Below are 15,826 nucleotides of genomic sequence, written 5' to 3'. Positions count from 1 at the left end.
ATGTATGTATCATATGTCAAAACACACTCTACTGTCATGTATATTTAAAAAGAACAAATAAAAAAATAAATTCTTTGTGTGATCCGATTTCCTCACCTGTAAAATGGGAATGATAATAGGGCCCAGCTTATAGTGCTGCCCTGTGGATCAAGTGAGATGTTACAGTTGAGGATAGTGCCCTAAAATGTCCTGGACTCTTAAGACACTTTAGGTGTCAGGTAAGTGTTCATTTCACTGTTATATCATGTCAGACCCTGGAAGAGAAGTGGCTCCTTAGGTTCATTCAAATCCTCCAGAATCCTGATCCACGTATGAAGGGATACGTCCCTCACACATATCTGCAGAATTTGAGACCTAAGAATTCATAACATGGAAAAGGCCTATGTACACTTATTTTTAATGTGATCAGAAGGAAGCTTCTGTCCTCTGAATCACTGCGGCTTTGTTGGAGCACAATAAAAATACAACATTTCAGCAAGTTCATGGCACCTGGTAACCATCCAGCTACCTCTTTGGAGGGAAGTGGGAAGGAGGAGCAACCACAGGGGACAAGGATGACCAGGGGACAGCTATATTTGCAGCACACATTTCCTCCTCCCCTCCCCAGTACTGGAGGTGGAACCCAGGGCTTCACGCGTGCCAGGCCAGGGCTCTACCACTGAACTACACCCAAACCCTGTAACATGTATTTCCAAAGATGCCGTTCTGACCTTTTCACAAACTCTTCGAAGAGGATGCGGTGGGAATAGCCCTGCCTTCTGATGTTGACGGTCTCCAGGATCCCTGTGGAGCGCAGCTGGGTGAGGACCCTCTCTCGGGAGAACTTCAGGGCCTCTCGGTCATCGTTGGGTTTAATGCAACGCACAAAGTGAGGCTGTCCAACCACCATTTTGGAGAGCAAGTCCATCAGAGAATACTACCAGGGAGAAAACCACATACGAAATGAGGTTCCCACCAGCACGGACCTGCAGGGGCCTTTAGAGCAGTTTGGGGTTTGCGAATGACTCACAGACCCTTGAAGCAGAACGTGAAATCCGCAATGGTATAAGGGAGTGTAAGTTCTCCTTAGAGCTGCCCGAAGATTCACAAGGATTCTTTGAACATCCCCTAGTGCCAAGCAATATCCCCACGTTGGCAGAAACCTGAGAATATGCTCTAGTTGGAATACCCTTGGGTATCCAAAATGATGGTCCACAAACTGTCATTTTAAATAACCAGATTTGGGGAAAGTGTTTCTTCAGCCTAAGAATCACCAAAAAGTCTAAGCTACCCATATGGTTGGCAATAAGGAAGAGAAACAAAAAAAAAGGAATAGAGAAAGACAAAACACACACACACACACACACACACACACACACACCCTAGAAAATTATAGAAAAAGAAGATTATGATGATCAACTAACATACACTTGGTAGAGAGAGGAGGAAAGGAGATGTGGAACCAGAGGGTGCTTGTGCAGGGAGGCTGCCACTGTCCCTCAGGATTGGCGGGACTCCTCTTCCAAGCAACCCTTCAGGTGCAATTTCAAACTACACAGGAAATCAGTTCCATGCATTTATGATCACCCCACTGCTGATCAAAATTGGCCGTGCCTAGCTTATCAAGGTACTATGATAGGTTTAGTTTCGAGGAACCAGTATTTTAAGGGCATCAAACTGTTGTCATGGTATATTTCTGCAAAACTATAAGCAAGCGGTTTCTCCAATAATGGTGGGGGAGGGGGTTTTGCTTAGGATCTTGAGGATGATTTCACATAGTCCAAGAGCCTCCAGATCCCATGGGAACACACGCACACACACACACATACACACACACACACACACACACACACACACACACACACACTCAGCAAGGTTAGGAGGGGGAGGATTGTACAGTTGATATAAAGGTCAGGACCAAAGTGGGGTTTCAAGATAAGAAACAAGTAACACCAGAGAGGTCAATCTGGTACTGAAAGCCAACTGCATTCGTGGAGGGCTGGACAGAAAGATCACACCATGAGCTCAATTTAGTCTGCCTCTGAAACACAAGTGGCTCGGTTGGACTTTGTGGCTTTAGATCCTTCTTGCATCCGTGAACCTTCCACGGAGAATTCCATCCACAGAGCTGGTTCCCAGCACTAAAGGTCCTGCCCTTCAGACCGCTTACTCCTTCAGCAATTGAGCCACATCCCCAACCCTATCACCCATCCCTACAGAGCCCCTTCTGGTGTCAACTCCATCTTACCAACTTAATCTGTCACTGAGATAGGTTCCTACTTGGTCATAACAGCATCTCCACCATGAAGCTATCCAGATGGCCACCCACCTTAGCTCCCAAGGGCTCCTGATCTCTAACAAGCTTCCAGCTCTAATGCTTTGTAATAATTTGAAGATGAACAAATCTGTGCAAAGTGGTAGAAGAGGGCATGTGTCTTATCTTTCCTATATCATGGGCATTTAACAGAGCTCTTCTAGAGACAAATGTTTTCTACCCAAAGGAGGCAGAAATGGGAACTAATAAGGCTCAGGCAAATGGATTTTGCAATGGGTCAACTCAACTTAGGAAAATATAGCTAATACTTTCCTCAGTATCTCAACGTCATAAGCCACCTTCAGTAATTTCATCGACTATGATTGTTTGCTGAAGAAATGGCTGACCCCTGTAGCTTTCAAGCCAAAAAGTAGCTCAAAGGCTACCGGAGTCAGGGCACTCAATGGACAACGGTCAATGTCACTCAGTGTGACAGTGTTTCTGCTGCCGCCTCCACTCGGCCCCAGCCCTCCCTCCCACCAGCCACTTTCTTAACTGTCTCTTGAGCTTTGCCCTGTTCCAGTGACACTGAACCTCTTGTGGGAAGGTTTGGCGAGGTCTTTCTGGAAGAAGGCTGGCTAGAGATCAAGGAGACCCCATACCCGGAAGTAAGAAGCCATGGTTTGCCTCTTCATGTTGGTGCTTTCTTCCGGATGCCGAAACACCTCCAGGGTGTCCACCTGGAAGCACAGAGAGAGGGAAGTGGTTTTCGGATACAGACACTTCATTCATTCTCCAGGTTTTCCCAAATCTGAAAGGCTATGTGATCAAATACCCCAGGGCCCTGGTGTTTAAGTTTCAACAGCTTCACTGTGGGGAGAACTTTAAAAGAAGAAAAAAGAACATACATTGTTCAAGAAATCAGCAAAGGCCCCGAGGCTGGGTGATTCTAAGGACACGACCAACCACAGGGAATGAGGTCAGCACCAGTCACCTCCCTGCCATCAGCCCCTGGTGCTCAACATGCTCCTGCCTCCCAGGGTTCCCAAGAGCTCACTGCAGGCAGGAGCCGGGGTACCAAATCACAGGGAACCCAGCAGGCTACACATGTTCCCAATCATCTCTCCAAAAACTACCTGAGCTGATGGGAAGGAATTTCTGGATGAAAAATAATGTAGGAATGGATTACAAGCAACCTGTGTTTCATTATTGTAACTTGACAACAAAAATTCTGATTTGGTTGGTGGTGTCTATGAGCGGCAGTTTCCCATCTACCCTGATCAGGTGGCCCGGGGTATGAGGCAGGAACGTCAGCACTTCTTCCAGGTGGAGGGCTGTCCAGGCAGCCTCCTCCCAGGCCATGAGGACAGCTGCCGCCCTGTTCAAGGAAATCAACAAATGGGTGCTAAAAGCAGTGGTGGGGGCCCTGGCAGGGGAGAATAATGAGGTACACCTGGAGGGGTGTTCAGGCAACTGTGAAAAATGGAAGGAAGCACTTCTGTTGGGTTAGAGAAAGAACACAGGTTTGTTTAAGAAGGGGGATAACTTCTCAAAAACTGGAAAAGCAACCCAAACCGTGAGTTGGAATACGACCCGAGTGAGGACACATCTGGGCTGCGCAGCTTTCTTTTTTACGGGCTGCACTCTGGGTGCAGGCAGGTCCTCCACATGCAGCTGAAATAGCGACATACCTGCTTGTCTTCTTAAATTTTTAATGAAAAAGGAGGAAAGGAAAACGTCTGTGTTTAGAAGGGAGGGTGCTCGAATACAGAAAAGGGAAGACCCAGCGCCCCTGCTCCATCCACCAGGCTCTCCACCTCGCCTACACTGCAGGTTTCCTCCCCGTCCCTCCCTCCGCATGGGAGCACAGAGCTCAGAGCTGGTGAGGGTTGGGGCAAGCTAATAAGGACCAAAGGGAGGATGGTGTCTGGGGTCAGCCTTCTGCTGAACGATAAACTTGGAGAGTTTCTCCAACTTTTTTTCTCCATGTTTTCTCCCCTTACCCTGCTTCCCACTTGACCTACACACACACACACACACACACACACACACACACACACACACACACACACACACTGTATTTAGAGATCCCCCCTGAAGAAGTACCTCTTGCTTTGAACCTTGCTTTTCTTCTTCATTACCCTCCCTTTCTATTCAAATTAGTAACGGAGGACCAGGCCCCAAGGCTCTGGTGCCCTGAGAAAGGACTCGGAAAACTTATCCATAATTCTCTACTCGTAGGTGGTGATAGATTGACCTGTTACCCGCCTTCAGAAGGAACAGTAGACCCTTGGCATTCAAGAATTTAAGTGTTTAGTGATCAGAAACCCTTGATGGCTCAGACGCAGTTTTATTAGCTTGTTTGTTTGGGCCCAGCCAGCTGACCTTGAACTTGTGGGCCCAGGTTATCCTACCGCCTTAGCCTCCATGTTAACTGGGACTATACATGGATGCCACCAGGCCCAGCTACTGAGACACAGTTTTAAAGGAATAGTGTATTATTTTCAAGCTCAGTACAGATTTGTACCCTGTAGCAAAATGGAAAGAAGAAGAAGAAAAAAAAAGAACCAATTTGCACTTCTAAGGTTGTAAAACTGGTGTGGACAGGAGGGAGGCACCCCCCTACACACCCCCACAAGTGGGAGCTGGGCCTCACCACCCAGCACTCAGTTTCGAAAGGACTGTCCTTGCATTCACATACAGGGAAACTCTTGGAAAGGAAAAGAAAACCTGTTCTTGGTTACCTACAACCTGGAAGTGCTAATGTTTGTAATTCATCACCTACATACTCAGCACCGTACTTTACAGAAGAAATAATACATTGTTGAGATATTTTCTAATTTAAGAATTTAGAAAAGTCTTGGGTTGATGAAAGGTCTTAAATATTTACAAAGTCATAAGGTTCTCCTGAATACAGAGTGGATCTAAAGAGGGAACAAATTTTAAAGCAATCGTGGAAGGGATATTCTACATAAAACCACTGTCTGCCTAACTCAAGACACTTTCCTCCTATAAAACCAATTCACATAACAGTGTAAACCATTTGGAGCTGAGCAAGCTCGCTTTCTGCCCAGATGGCAAATGTCCTGCCTGGCCCTTGTGAGTGGTGCTCATTGGCCTTCAGGTTCCACAGGTAAGCTTTGCACATTGTGTTGCAGGTTCCCAACCACGACAGCTCAGCTGGCTTCTATGGATGGCTACCAAAACTTGAGAAATAAAGCATGTATTGAGTGTATCCTGTGTGAAATCATTGTTCTGTACTGACCATTGAACTCTCAAAATGACAATGTGAGGTAAGTTCTACTATTAGTCCCATTCTACATATGAGAAAATGAAGGCTCAGAGATTTCTGAGATTTTAAGTATGTTTTCCAGAGTCTTGAAGCCTAGATCTGGATACAGTTCTGATTCCTAAATGTGACTTCTTAACATGTTATGTGGTTTGATATAACTTTAAAAATCAAAGTCTGAGGCATGGTATTATTAAAAAGATTTGCCTCATCTGTCAACTAAATTTACTCTAGGATGAAGACATGGACTCCAAAAAGTCCCATAAACCATCCAGATCTCAACAACAAATGAAGAACCCAAAAAATGTCTCCTGGTCTCAGTAAGTGCTCACTATTTGCATCCTGAAACCTCAGAAGTGCTTATACTTATTATCTTCCTGACAAGGTCTTTTGTCAAGAATTTTTACTGCTACCAAGTGATAGATTTATCCCTTCAGAAGTAAAACGCCCACGGCCTGACCCCTCTCAAAGGCCCAGTGGCACTGAATGGGAAAGCAAGCCTGGCATCGCAAACAGGCCTGAGCAGCCATGCTTCCTGTGTTGGAGCCCGCAGGGCTCAGGACAAGCCACCCAAGAAATGGCACCTTGGCCTTTGGGAGAACAGAAGCAGGAAGGCCATTCCCTACTTTTTGCCTTTCTTTTCTAAAGCAGGTCATAAAACCTAGGATTGTCACTCTCCCACCTTCTCTAAGGCCTTCATGTGACAGGTGTCTTACCTAATACCAGAAGGAAACAAGGTCACGCAAGGACACTGAAAAGGATCTAAACAAATTGCCCCCTGCTGTGTTACCACAGGTAAAGCCTTTTGATCCTCCAGTGATATTGCTGCATGACTGTAAAAATATACAGATTGTTTCTTTGGGTCTTCATTTCTGAAGGCTCCATGTCATGCAAAAATGCACATTAAATAAATGTGTGTGCTTTTTTCTCATCCATCTGTCTTTGTCATGAGGGTCTCAGCCATGAACCTTATGACAAATGAGTAAAAGATCTTACTTTTTCTCCCATATAGAGCATGGCTTCATCTAGGGCTGCTTTGCTCTTTTATCTTGGATAAGGTTGAGATAGACGATCAAAGTTTGTTTTTAAAATTATTGTTGCCCTTCATGGTTTTTTGTTGTTGTTGTTGTTTGTGGTGCTGGGGATTGAACCCAGGGCCTTGTGCTTGCAAGGCAGGCACTCTACCAACTGAGCTATCTCCCCAACCCCCTTCATGTTTTGGGGTGCCTTAATTTGAACTTCCAGTTCACCTCCTTTCCAAGTAAAAATGAATCTATGGTCGTTTCCATCTCACCCATACATGTTATTATTATTTTAATGATGTAAATATACTCCCCATGCTAGAAGACATGCTTCTCATGGGGCAGGGCCTGAAAAGCAGTGGAGAGAGTGCTGGATGCTGGGTTTGGAGGGCAGGGGAAGTGTCCTGGCAGGCTCCTACAGTCAAAAATCAAATATGGGAAAGGAGAGGAATCTGGACTGGCGAGGAATTCTGTACAGGAGTCTTTAATCTTTTTGTGTCGTGATCTCTTTTAGAAACTGGTGGAAGCCAATAACTCCAAAACAAAACAAAACAAAACAAAAACAACCCCACCACATCTCAATCCATCTTCATCCCTTATACATTCTATAATGGCAAATTTGCCCCCTTGTTAACTAACATTCACTTGTCACCCCAAAGTCAACGCTCACAAAGCGGTGAAAACTTTGAGTCTCCTAACACACAAATTTCCAACTAAAGTCAAACAGGGCGATGCTCAGCCTTTTTTGTTTCAACTCTGCTCCTAAACATGAGGGTCTATTTTTGAGGTCTATTTAACTGCCTCGCTTTTGCATTTATTTGTGTTTGGTCCTGCTGTTTGGAACGCCCCCAGGTATGGTGCCGGAGCACTCGTTCACTGTTCCTAAGCACAAAAAGGTTGTGCGGTGCTTGTGGAGAAGGCACGCGTTCCACAGCTGTACTCAGGCATGAGTTTTTTTGCTGTTGGCTGAGTTCCGTGACATAGATACTACAAGAGGAGCACTGTTTTACATAAAGAAAGGCCGAATTAATCATTGACAAGAAATATACACTAAATCAGGTAGCTCTAAACAGAAACATAAAATGAGGTTATGCATTGATCGGTTGACCCTGACCAGTGTCTCTCAGGAACCTAACCCTGTATTTCCTCAAGGAGCAATGGCCCAGTGTTTGCTGATCCGGTGATTGCAGTGATTTATAGCCCAGGACTCACACAAAAACTAAGAATTGACTGCATTTAAGATAAACAAACGTTTAAGTGTAAGATCAAGAGACACTCAGAACCCCTCCATGGTTCAAAAATACAAAATGGAAAGTGCCAGAAATAAACAATTCATAAGTTTTCAATTGTGCACCATTGTAAATAGATTGCAATCCCTCTTGGTCCCACATAAGATGTGAATCAATTTATCTAAGTCCCTTCTAGGGGCCCACATAACCCCTGCTAAATAATTTTAATATTTTCCCATGAAGTAGCAAGGTTGAAAAGTAAGACACGAAAATGGATCATAATAGTAATGTGGGTACAAAAGTTATTATTAACAAAAATCTCTTGATCTGTGCAAGTAATCTCCTACTCTGTGCAAGTAAGTCTTTTATTCTCAGGAAAAGTAAGGAAAAATATATACATATGTAAATATATCTGTATTAATTTGGGGATAATATTCAACAGTACTATGTGTGGTTGAATTGCTCATTCTTTATTAAAATTAATATTTTAGGTAAACAAAAAAAAAAAAAAAAGAGAATTCAGAGTTGTGACCTGTTTATTTCTTGATCACCTTCAAGATAACTGTTTTTGGTGTTAGTACATAGTCTTCTCTGATCCCTGGGGGATATATCCAAGGACCCCCAGTGGATGCCTGAAATGATAGATACTACCAAAATCTATATATTATACTTTTTACTATACATGCATGACCATGATAAATTTTAATTTATAAATTAGGCACAATTAGAGATTAAAACCTGTTTTAGTCAGCTTTTTTTTTGCCACTGTGACTAAAAGACCCAACCAGCACAACTGTAGGCTCCATTCCTCAGGGCTCAAGGTGAGGCTGAACACTAAGGAGAGAGAGAGAGAGAGAGAGAGAGAGAGAGAGAGAGAGAGAGAGAGAGAGCGCTCCACTTGCCAAATACAACATATATTCCAAAGTCACGACCCCAATGCCCCACCTCCTCGAGCCACACCCCACCTGCCTTTAATCACTCAATTAATCCCATCAGATGATTGATTCACTGGTTGGGGTAAGACTCTCATAACCCAATTTCTTCTCTGAACCTTATTGCATTGTCTCACATGTAAGCTCTTGGGGGACACCTCACATCCAAACCATAACAAACCCATAACAAATAATAAAATTGAGCAGTTATGACAATATACTGTAAAAAAAAGGATTACTCTTATCTTTCACTTAAAGGAAACATTTTACAGCTTCTCCTGGGCATACTCAAATTACAAACATCACTACTCTTATGCTTTGGGAAAGTTATTAGGTTAAAATAAAGGTTACTTGAACAGAAACCGTGGTTCAAGTACAGTGATACCATAACAGTTGATCTGATAACTGAGATAACTACCAAGTACCTAATGGGTGGATAGGGTATACTGCATGGAAACATTGAACCAAGGGATGATTCACATCCTGCAGGACCCAGCAAGATGGCGTACTGCTTAGAATGGTACACAATTTAACACTTATGAATTGTTTATTTCTGGAACATTCCATTTCATGTTTTTTGACCATGGCTGACTACAAGCAACCAAAATTGTGGAATGCTAAACCACAGACAAGGGGATTACTGTATATGCCATTGCGTATGAATCAGGTAGCCCTTGATATTCTGGCTAACCATTAGCTGGAAGAGCAGACTGTAATTTTAAAAAATAATAATAAAAATAAATATATATATATATCATAAATACAGATATTTATGAACCCTAATACTCCCTCCTACACATATACCCAAAGTATAAAACTCATGTTTCTGAGAGCAGAGCAGAGCAATAGAAAGGAATTCGATTTCTTTCTTTCCTGTTGATTCCATTTGGTCCTCTTATCCTCCTCTGCAGGCTAGTGATAGCCTCAAAGACATGTATTTTATCTCTTTCAAGATGGAGTTTATTTTCAATTGTCATTATCTTGTATCTTATGTGGTCTTTCTGAGAATCAGAATAGTACAGATTCTATGATGTTCTTTCAAATTTCCTAATCCCTCATTTCCCATATAGCCTCAATCTCTTTTTTTAAAAATTTTTTATATGTTGATAGACCTTTATTTTTATTCATTAATGCAGTGCTCAGAATTGAACCCAGTGCCTCCCAGATGCGAGGCAAGCGCTCTACCACTGTAGCTTCAATCTCTACCAGACTTACTAGACTTCCGGACAGTGGGCTGGGTGAAGGGAACTAATGCCACCCACTCAGCAGTGCCTGCAGGGTAGGAGCAACCCCTCTCTCCCACACCCATGTATCATTTTTGGTGCAATTCTTCCACTCACCTTAGCTCTCCCAGAATTGAAATGTGGAGGTAAAGATCTTGAGGATGCAGTTATCTTGGCTCTTGTCTGGGCCAAATTACCTGAGCAAAAATGAGAAAGAACTTAAATTGAAGGAAAAGTTAAGAAACTGGATCATGAGTGTTTTCTCCCTTTGTGTCCTTGTATTTTCTTTTTAATTTTTCAAATGACCTATTCTGAATTTGAAAATATTTGAATTTTGAAACTTCAATTATATAAATTATAATAATTACTTTTAAAGTGTAAGTGATTTTAAGTAATTTATAAAACAAATTGAATTTACCTTAATTTCACAAGGAAAACAAAAACAAAAACAAAACCCAAAAAGCATCTAATTTACAAACTTAGAAGGAAATTACTTCAATATAACAAGGGATGAAAAGCATACACCTAATATCATGCTCAATGGTGAAAAACTGAAAGCTTTGCTTCAGAGATCAGAAACATGGTAAAGGATGCGTACACTCACCACTTCTATTTAACATAGCACTAGAAGTCCTAGCTAGAGGAATTAGGCAAGAAAAAGAAATAAAACCATTCAAATCAGAAAAGAAGAAAAATTATTCAAGATTATGACATAATCTTATGGAAACTCTGAAGAATTCACATTAAAAAGATACTATCAAAACTAATAAATGAATGTAGCAAATTTGCATATACATACAATGGAATATTATTCAGCCCTAAAAAAGAAGGAAATTCTGTCATCTGTTACAATGTGGATAAATCTGAAGGCTGTAGGCTAAGTGAAATAAACCCATCACAGAAGAACAAATACTTCATGACTCCACTTAGATGGGGTATCTGAGGTCATCAAACTCACAGAAACAGACCAGAATGCTGGCTGCCAGGGGCTGGGGCAAGAGGAAATGGAGTTGCTGAGGAATAGGTACAGAGTACAGCCTTACCAGTCATGCAAGATGAACGAGTTTTAGAGATCTGCTTACAACAACGCACACGTGGTTAAGGATACTGCACACTTCATAATGCACTAGGAGGGGAGATTTCATGCTGTGTTTTTTACTACCCAAAGAACAAACAAACAAACAAACAAACAAAAAACGTAGAGCCTGGCTCTCATTGAAAGAGAAGAATATGAACATAGAGAAAAAAGATGCCCACAGGAGTTTTCCCCGTAAGAAGCTGGCTGGCAGAGGCCACGGTGAGGGTTTGAGACACCGCTGATGTGCAGATGAAGAGTAAGGGTCCTACAGGGGAGGAAAAAGACTTTTCTCCTCAACCATCCTGGGTTCATGGCTGAGGCCCCTAGAACAAAAGGAAGACATGCAAATTTAATTAATGTAAGTTTTATATAATACTGGTTGACTTAATAAAGAAATGAAATGGAAATATGATTTAAAAAAAAAGAATATGATCCAATAGTGTATCTCAAACATCCCTGATTTGAAATTCCAAAGTCCAAATGCTCCTAAATCTGAAACTTTTTGAGGGCTGATCTGTTGCTACAAGTTGAAAATCTGCCCCCTTAAACTTTGTTCTATACACAAAGTTGTTGTTGTTGCTGTTATTGGTACTAGTGGCTGAGACCAGGGCCTGGCCCATGCTAAGCCTGGACTCTACCACTGACCTCTAGCCTTAGCCCCATGCACAAAATAAACTACTTTGTAAAATAGATGATGTGATTATAGCTCAAAGGCAGAGTGTTGGCCTAGCATGTGTAAGACTCTGGGCTCAATCCCTTGCACCACATGCTCACACACACACACACACACACACACACACACACACACACACATAAATAAAATATTTATCATAAACATATACTGTTATATTTATATCATTTATATATTAACATGAATAAGATATATACCAATATATTTCTATCATTCATATTAGTATAAATATATAGGTATATAATTTATTATTAATAAATGTATGCTACATATAAATATATATCCTTAATATAAAATTACCTTATGCCATTTGTATAAGGTTTTTGGGAAATAAAAATGAATTTTGTGTTTAGACTTGGGTCCCATCCTCAAGATATCTCATTATGCATATGCAAATATTCCCAAGTTTAAAAAAAAAAAAATCCCAAATCTTAAACATGTCTAGTCCCAAGCAATTTGGATAAGGGATATTCAATCTGTATCATTATTATTTGTTGTGAACAATTCGCATAGATCTCAAAGCAAGAATAGAAAGCAAGAGCTCAGGGAATCTCACCAGTTCTCTTTGTAAGCACCAAGTAGTCAAATAAATAAATAAATAAATAATGAAAAAGAAAAAAAGAGACCGAAAGAAAGAAAATAAATGGAAAGTGCTGCTGCCTTTACCTTTGAAGGCTCAGAGTGTCCTCTCAGACTCTCTTCCCTCCTGGCTACCACCCACCCTTTATCAAACCAAGTGTGTGAAGAGATTTGTTTGCATTTTTACCCACAGCGTCATCTGATTCTGTAGCAAAATAAAAAGTTGTCAATGAAAGGAAATGCTGCAATTTGTGCATATGCAAGATGCTCAAGATTTCAAAGTTTTAGTGAGTGTAGCACAAAGATGTCCAAATGTTTTCTCTGGCGATATCTTCAGAGGCTAAACTGTGATTAATAGCCCAGAAAGAACCCTTTGAAGCGGGATTGGTGACATCAAAGTCGTAATCCAGGGGTGGCAGGAGCTCTATAATGAGTGGGAAGCATTTTAACACATTTCAAAGGATTTACAGCATGAATAAACAATAGGCCTCAGCAGATGCGCCACACACACCTTCCAGAAACATAACCTATAAGAAGTTTCCATTTTAATTTAAATGTAAATACAGTGTTCACACTCCTTTCAAATGTTAAGCATCCTCAGTGCTTCACCCCCAGACAGCCTCTTCCTAGCTAAGCACGCCTCCCTGCCCAGAACCCCCTCCCGGGATTCTCAGAAACTGTGACTACCTAGTGCGGAAAGAGAACACGGAAGTCAGAGGCCTCTGATGGAATTTATATCCTATGCAGGAACTGGGTTAGGAGAGAATCTGAATGGCGTTTACCAGGATCCCACATGATTTCCCTCTTTCCATCTTAAAGGGAAAGAGATAGGGGGTCTGAAGACAGAGTTGGTACTTCTAAAAGGTGGCTCTTTTCCATCTTCTTCCTAGAATTTTCATCTCTGGGAAAATCCTTGGCACCATCATTTCATCTTTCAAAAATTGCCCCAAATGTTGGGCTGTCGTTTTTTTTTTTTTTTTTTTTAAATAATCCATCATTGACTTTCATCTCCCTCTGCTGCCCCCTCTGGGCTGACTCGGTGCAGAGCACTGGCGATTAGGTAGACACTCATTTGGGAAATTTTTCTATTCTCCCTCCAAACAAGAAATGGGTTAACACACTATGATTGCAAAGTAATGCTGGAACTGTCAAAAGCTGTTTCAAATTGCTATACATACAAGGAACTATAAACAAAAAATCAAATCTTCAGGTCATGTTATAATATTAAGTGATATAAGTAGACCAGAGGTTAAAACTGTTACCCCACAGCTAGCTTGGATACCAAGAATGGACACCATATCCTGCTGTCCACATTACAATAACTATGTGCTGTTCCTGCCTCCCTTAGCATGACCTTTTTTTGCGAGGTGGGGAGGGTGGGAGGGCAGGGAGGTGCCCTACCCAGGCAAATTGTGTTTATTCCTTTCCTGAAAGACTCATCTATCTTCCATAGAAAGTGTCAACTATTAGTTGATGCACTGTGGTTCTATGAATCCTTCTTTTCAAAATTCTCCCCTTGCTGATTCCAGCAATCCCGGACTGCTTTAGTGTGATCCTTACCCAATCCTAATCAAAGGCCCTCACTTTGAAAGTCCTGCCTAAATCAAAAGGGGTTGTGGTCTTGTGAAGGGAAGGAATCAAGTATATATGAGAGTTGGTAATGTAGCTTTATTTCTCAACAAACTCTGTCCTTGGCTTCCTTTCTTCAACGCACTGGCGGAGCTTTGAGAGGTGATCTCCCTTGCTGCTATAAGCAAACAAACAAACAAAAAAACAAACAAGCAAACAAAAACAACAACAAAAAACTTTGCTTTGTCTCATAGAGGGATTGGGTTAGTGAAGTGTGTGGAGCTGGCTTGAGACAGACCTATGCCATCGTGATACTTGCAGCTATTGAAATATTCTAATTTTAATTCATAGCACTGTGGCTAGCAAAATGCAAGGAGTTAATTCAGTAGTTCTTTTAAAACACACTATAGAGCCAGAAAGTTCCCAGCAGCTTGGAGAGGCTGAGGCAGGAGGATCACGAGTTCAAAGCCAGCCTCAGCAACTCAGCAAGGCCCTGTGTTTAAATAAAATATTTAAAGGACTGGAGATGTGACTCAGGGATTAAGTGCCCCTGGGTTCAATTTCCGATACAACCCACCCCAAAACAAAAACACTATAGAATTTTGTATGTTAAAAAATTTTAGTTCATCTTTATATAACCATCTATCCTAAATCTGTAATAAGGACTTGCTCAGATTTAATACATTAAGGAAACTTAAGATAGTCATAAAATATGACAGAGCTGCAGGAGACCAACTAGAAGAAAATGTATAATGTTAGATTTTGTTCTGCAGTTTTTACTTTCTCTCCTGACACTTCTCTATGGCTTTAAGGGTTAATGTTAATAAATGGGTAGAGCGAGGTAGAAGAGTTCCCAACCCACATGGACACAGCCTAATCTCTCATGACAAGAACATGGATGATTTATATAGAGAAAAAGGGGCTGTGGTCTTGTGAAGGAAGGAATTAAGAATTCATAGGAGGTCTGGTGCTGTAGCTTGGTGGTAGAAGGTTTGCCTGGTCTGTTTCATGGGTCCTGGGTTCTGTCTTCAACACATGCGGGGGAAAACAACATTTTCTCCCATCTGTTCTATGGAAGGAAGAAATGCACAGATAACAAGTTCACTCTTTGCTAAATACACAGCTTTGCTTTTATCATACATGTGGGAAATTCAAAGACCAAAAGAAACCCTTTCTCCATTTTGGTGTGATTTCTAATTGGCAGTTATAAGGAATTTCTGCATAATTAACACCTCCAGATGATCTGCTTAAAGGATTATTATTATCACTATTATTATTATTGAAGTAAATGATATCTTAAAAGATTTGTGACCCAGAAATCTCAAATTACAAAGCTAGAGAAAAACCAGTAACTCCTTCCTCCCTCCTTCCTTAAGCCTTAAAACTTATAAACAGGATGTCAGCCCAGCAAACAACTGTGTCCAGTCCCAGACTGTTACCAGGAGGCAAACAAGTTTTCTTTCCTAACACAGTAAATAGTGAATTGTTCTCTGTTTTCTGCATTTTTTACTACAACTGCAGAATTTGCCAGTTCAGTCTGCGTTAATGATGAGAATTTTCCTCTTAGAACCAGATGAAGGAAGTTCATCCCCTTATTTTATTTTATTTTATTGTTTTGTTTTTAGCTTTAGTTTTAGTTTTCTATTTGTGGGAACTGGAGATTGTACCCAGGGTACTTTACCACTGAGCTACATTCTCAGTTCTTTTTATTTTTTATTTTGAGCTAGTGTCTTACTAGGACTTCACTAAACTGCTAAGGCTGGCATTGAACTTAAGATTCTCCTGCCTCATCCTCCCAAATTGCTGGGAATACGGCATGCACTACCATGCCTAGATCATGCCCTTGATTGATTGATTTTGGTGGAACTTCTTGGGAAAACATGGCTGCCACAGGACATAATGTATGTTCACAGATGTATTAGAGCCTAGACGACTGACATGTGCCTAAGATCTACCCAAGAAGACTGACTCACTCAAACAA

At 41.4% G+C, this 15,826-nt stretch overlaps 1 protein-coding gene across 5 annotated transcripts in view; it reads right to left on the bottom strand.

The window, feature by feature from the left end:
• MYO3B (myosin IIIB) overlaps window positions 1-15,826 on the bottom strand; it is a 548,027-nt gene that overhangs the window by 190,754 nt on the left and 341,447 nt on the right. For all 5 annotated transcript variants that reach the window (XM_079135472.1, XM_079135470.1, XM_079135469.1 and 2 more), the window contains exons 23-25: window positions 10,046-10,125; window positions 2,896-2,973; window positions 711-916 (exon numbers count right to left, since the gene is read on the bottom strand). In XM_079135472.1, the coding sequence (XP_078991598.1) occupies window positions 711-916; window positions 2,896-2,973; window positions 10,046-10,125 (364 nt within the window). The remainder of the gene's footprint in view (window positions 1-710; window positions 917-2,895; window positions 2,974-10,045; window positions 10,126-15,826) is intronic.

The sequence above is a fragment of the Sciurus vulgaris genome (genome assembly GCF_902686455.1).
Source record: "Sciurus vulgaris genome assembly, chromosome: 3".
NCBI classification, from domain to species: Eukaryota; Metazoa; Chordata; class Mammalia; order Rodentia; family Sciuridae; genus Sciurus; species Sciurus vulgaris.
This window is presented reverse-complemented; position numbering and strand designations above follow the sequence as displayed.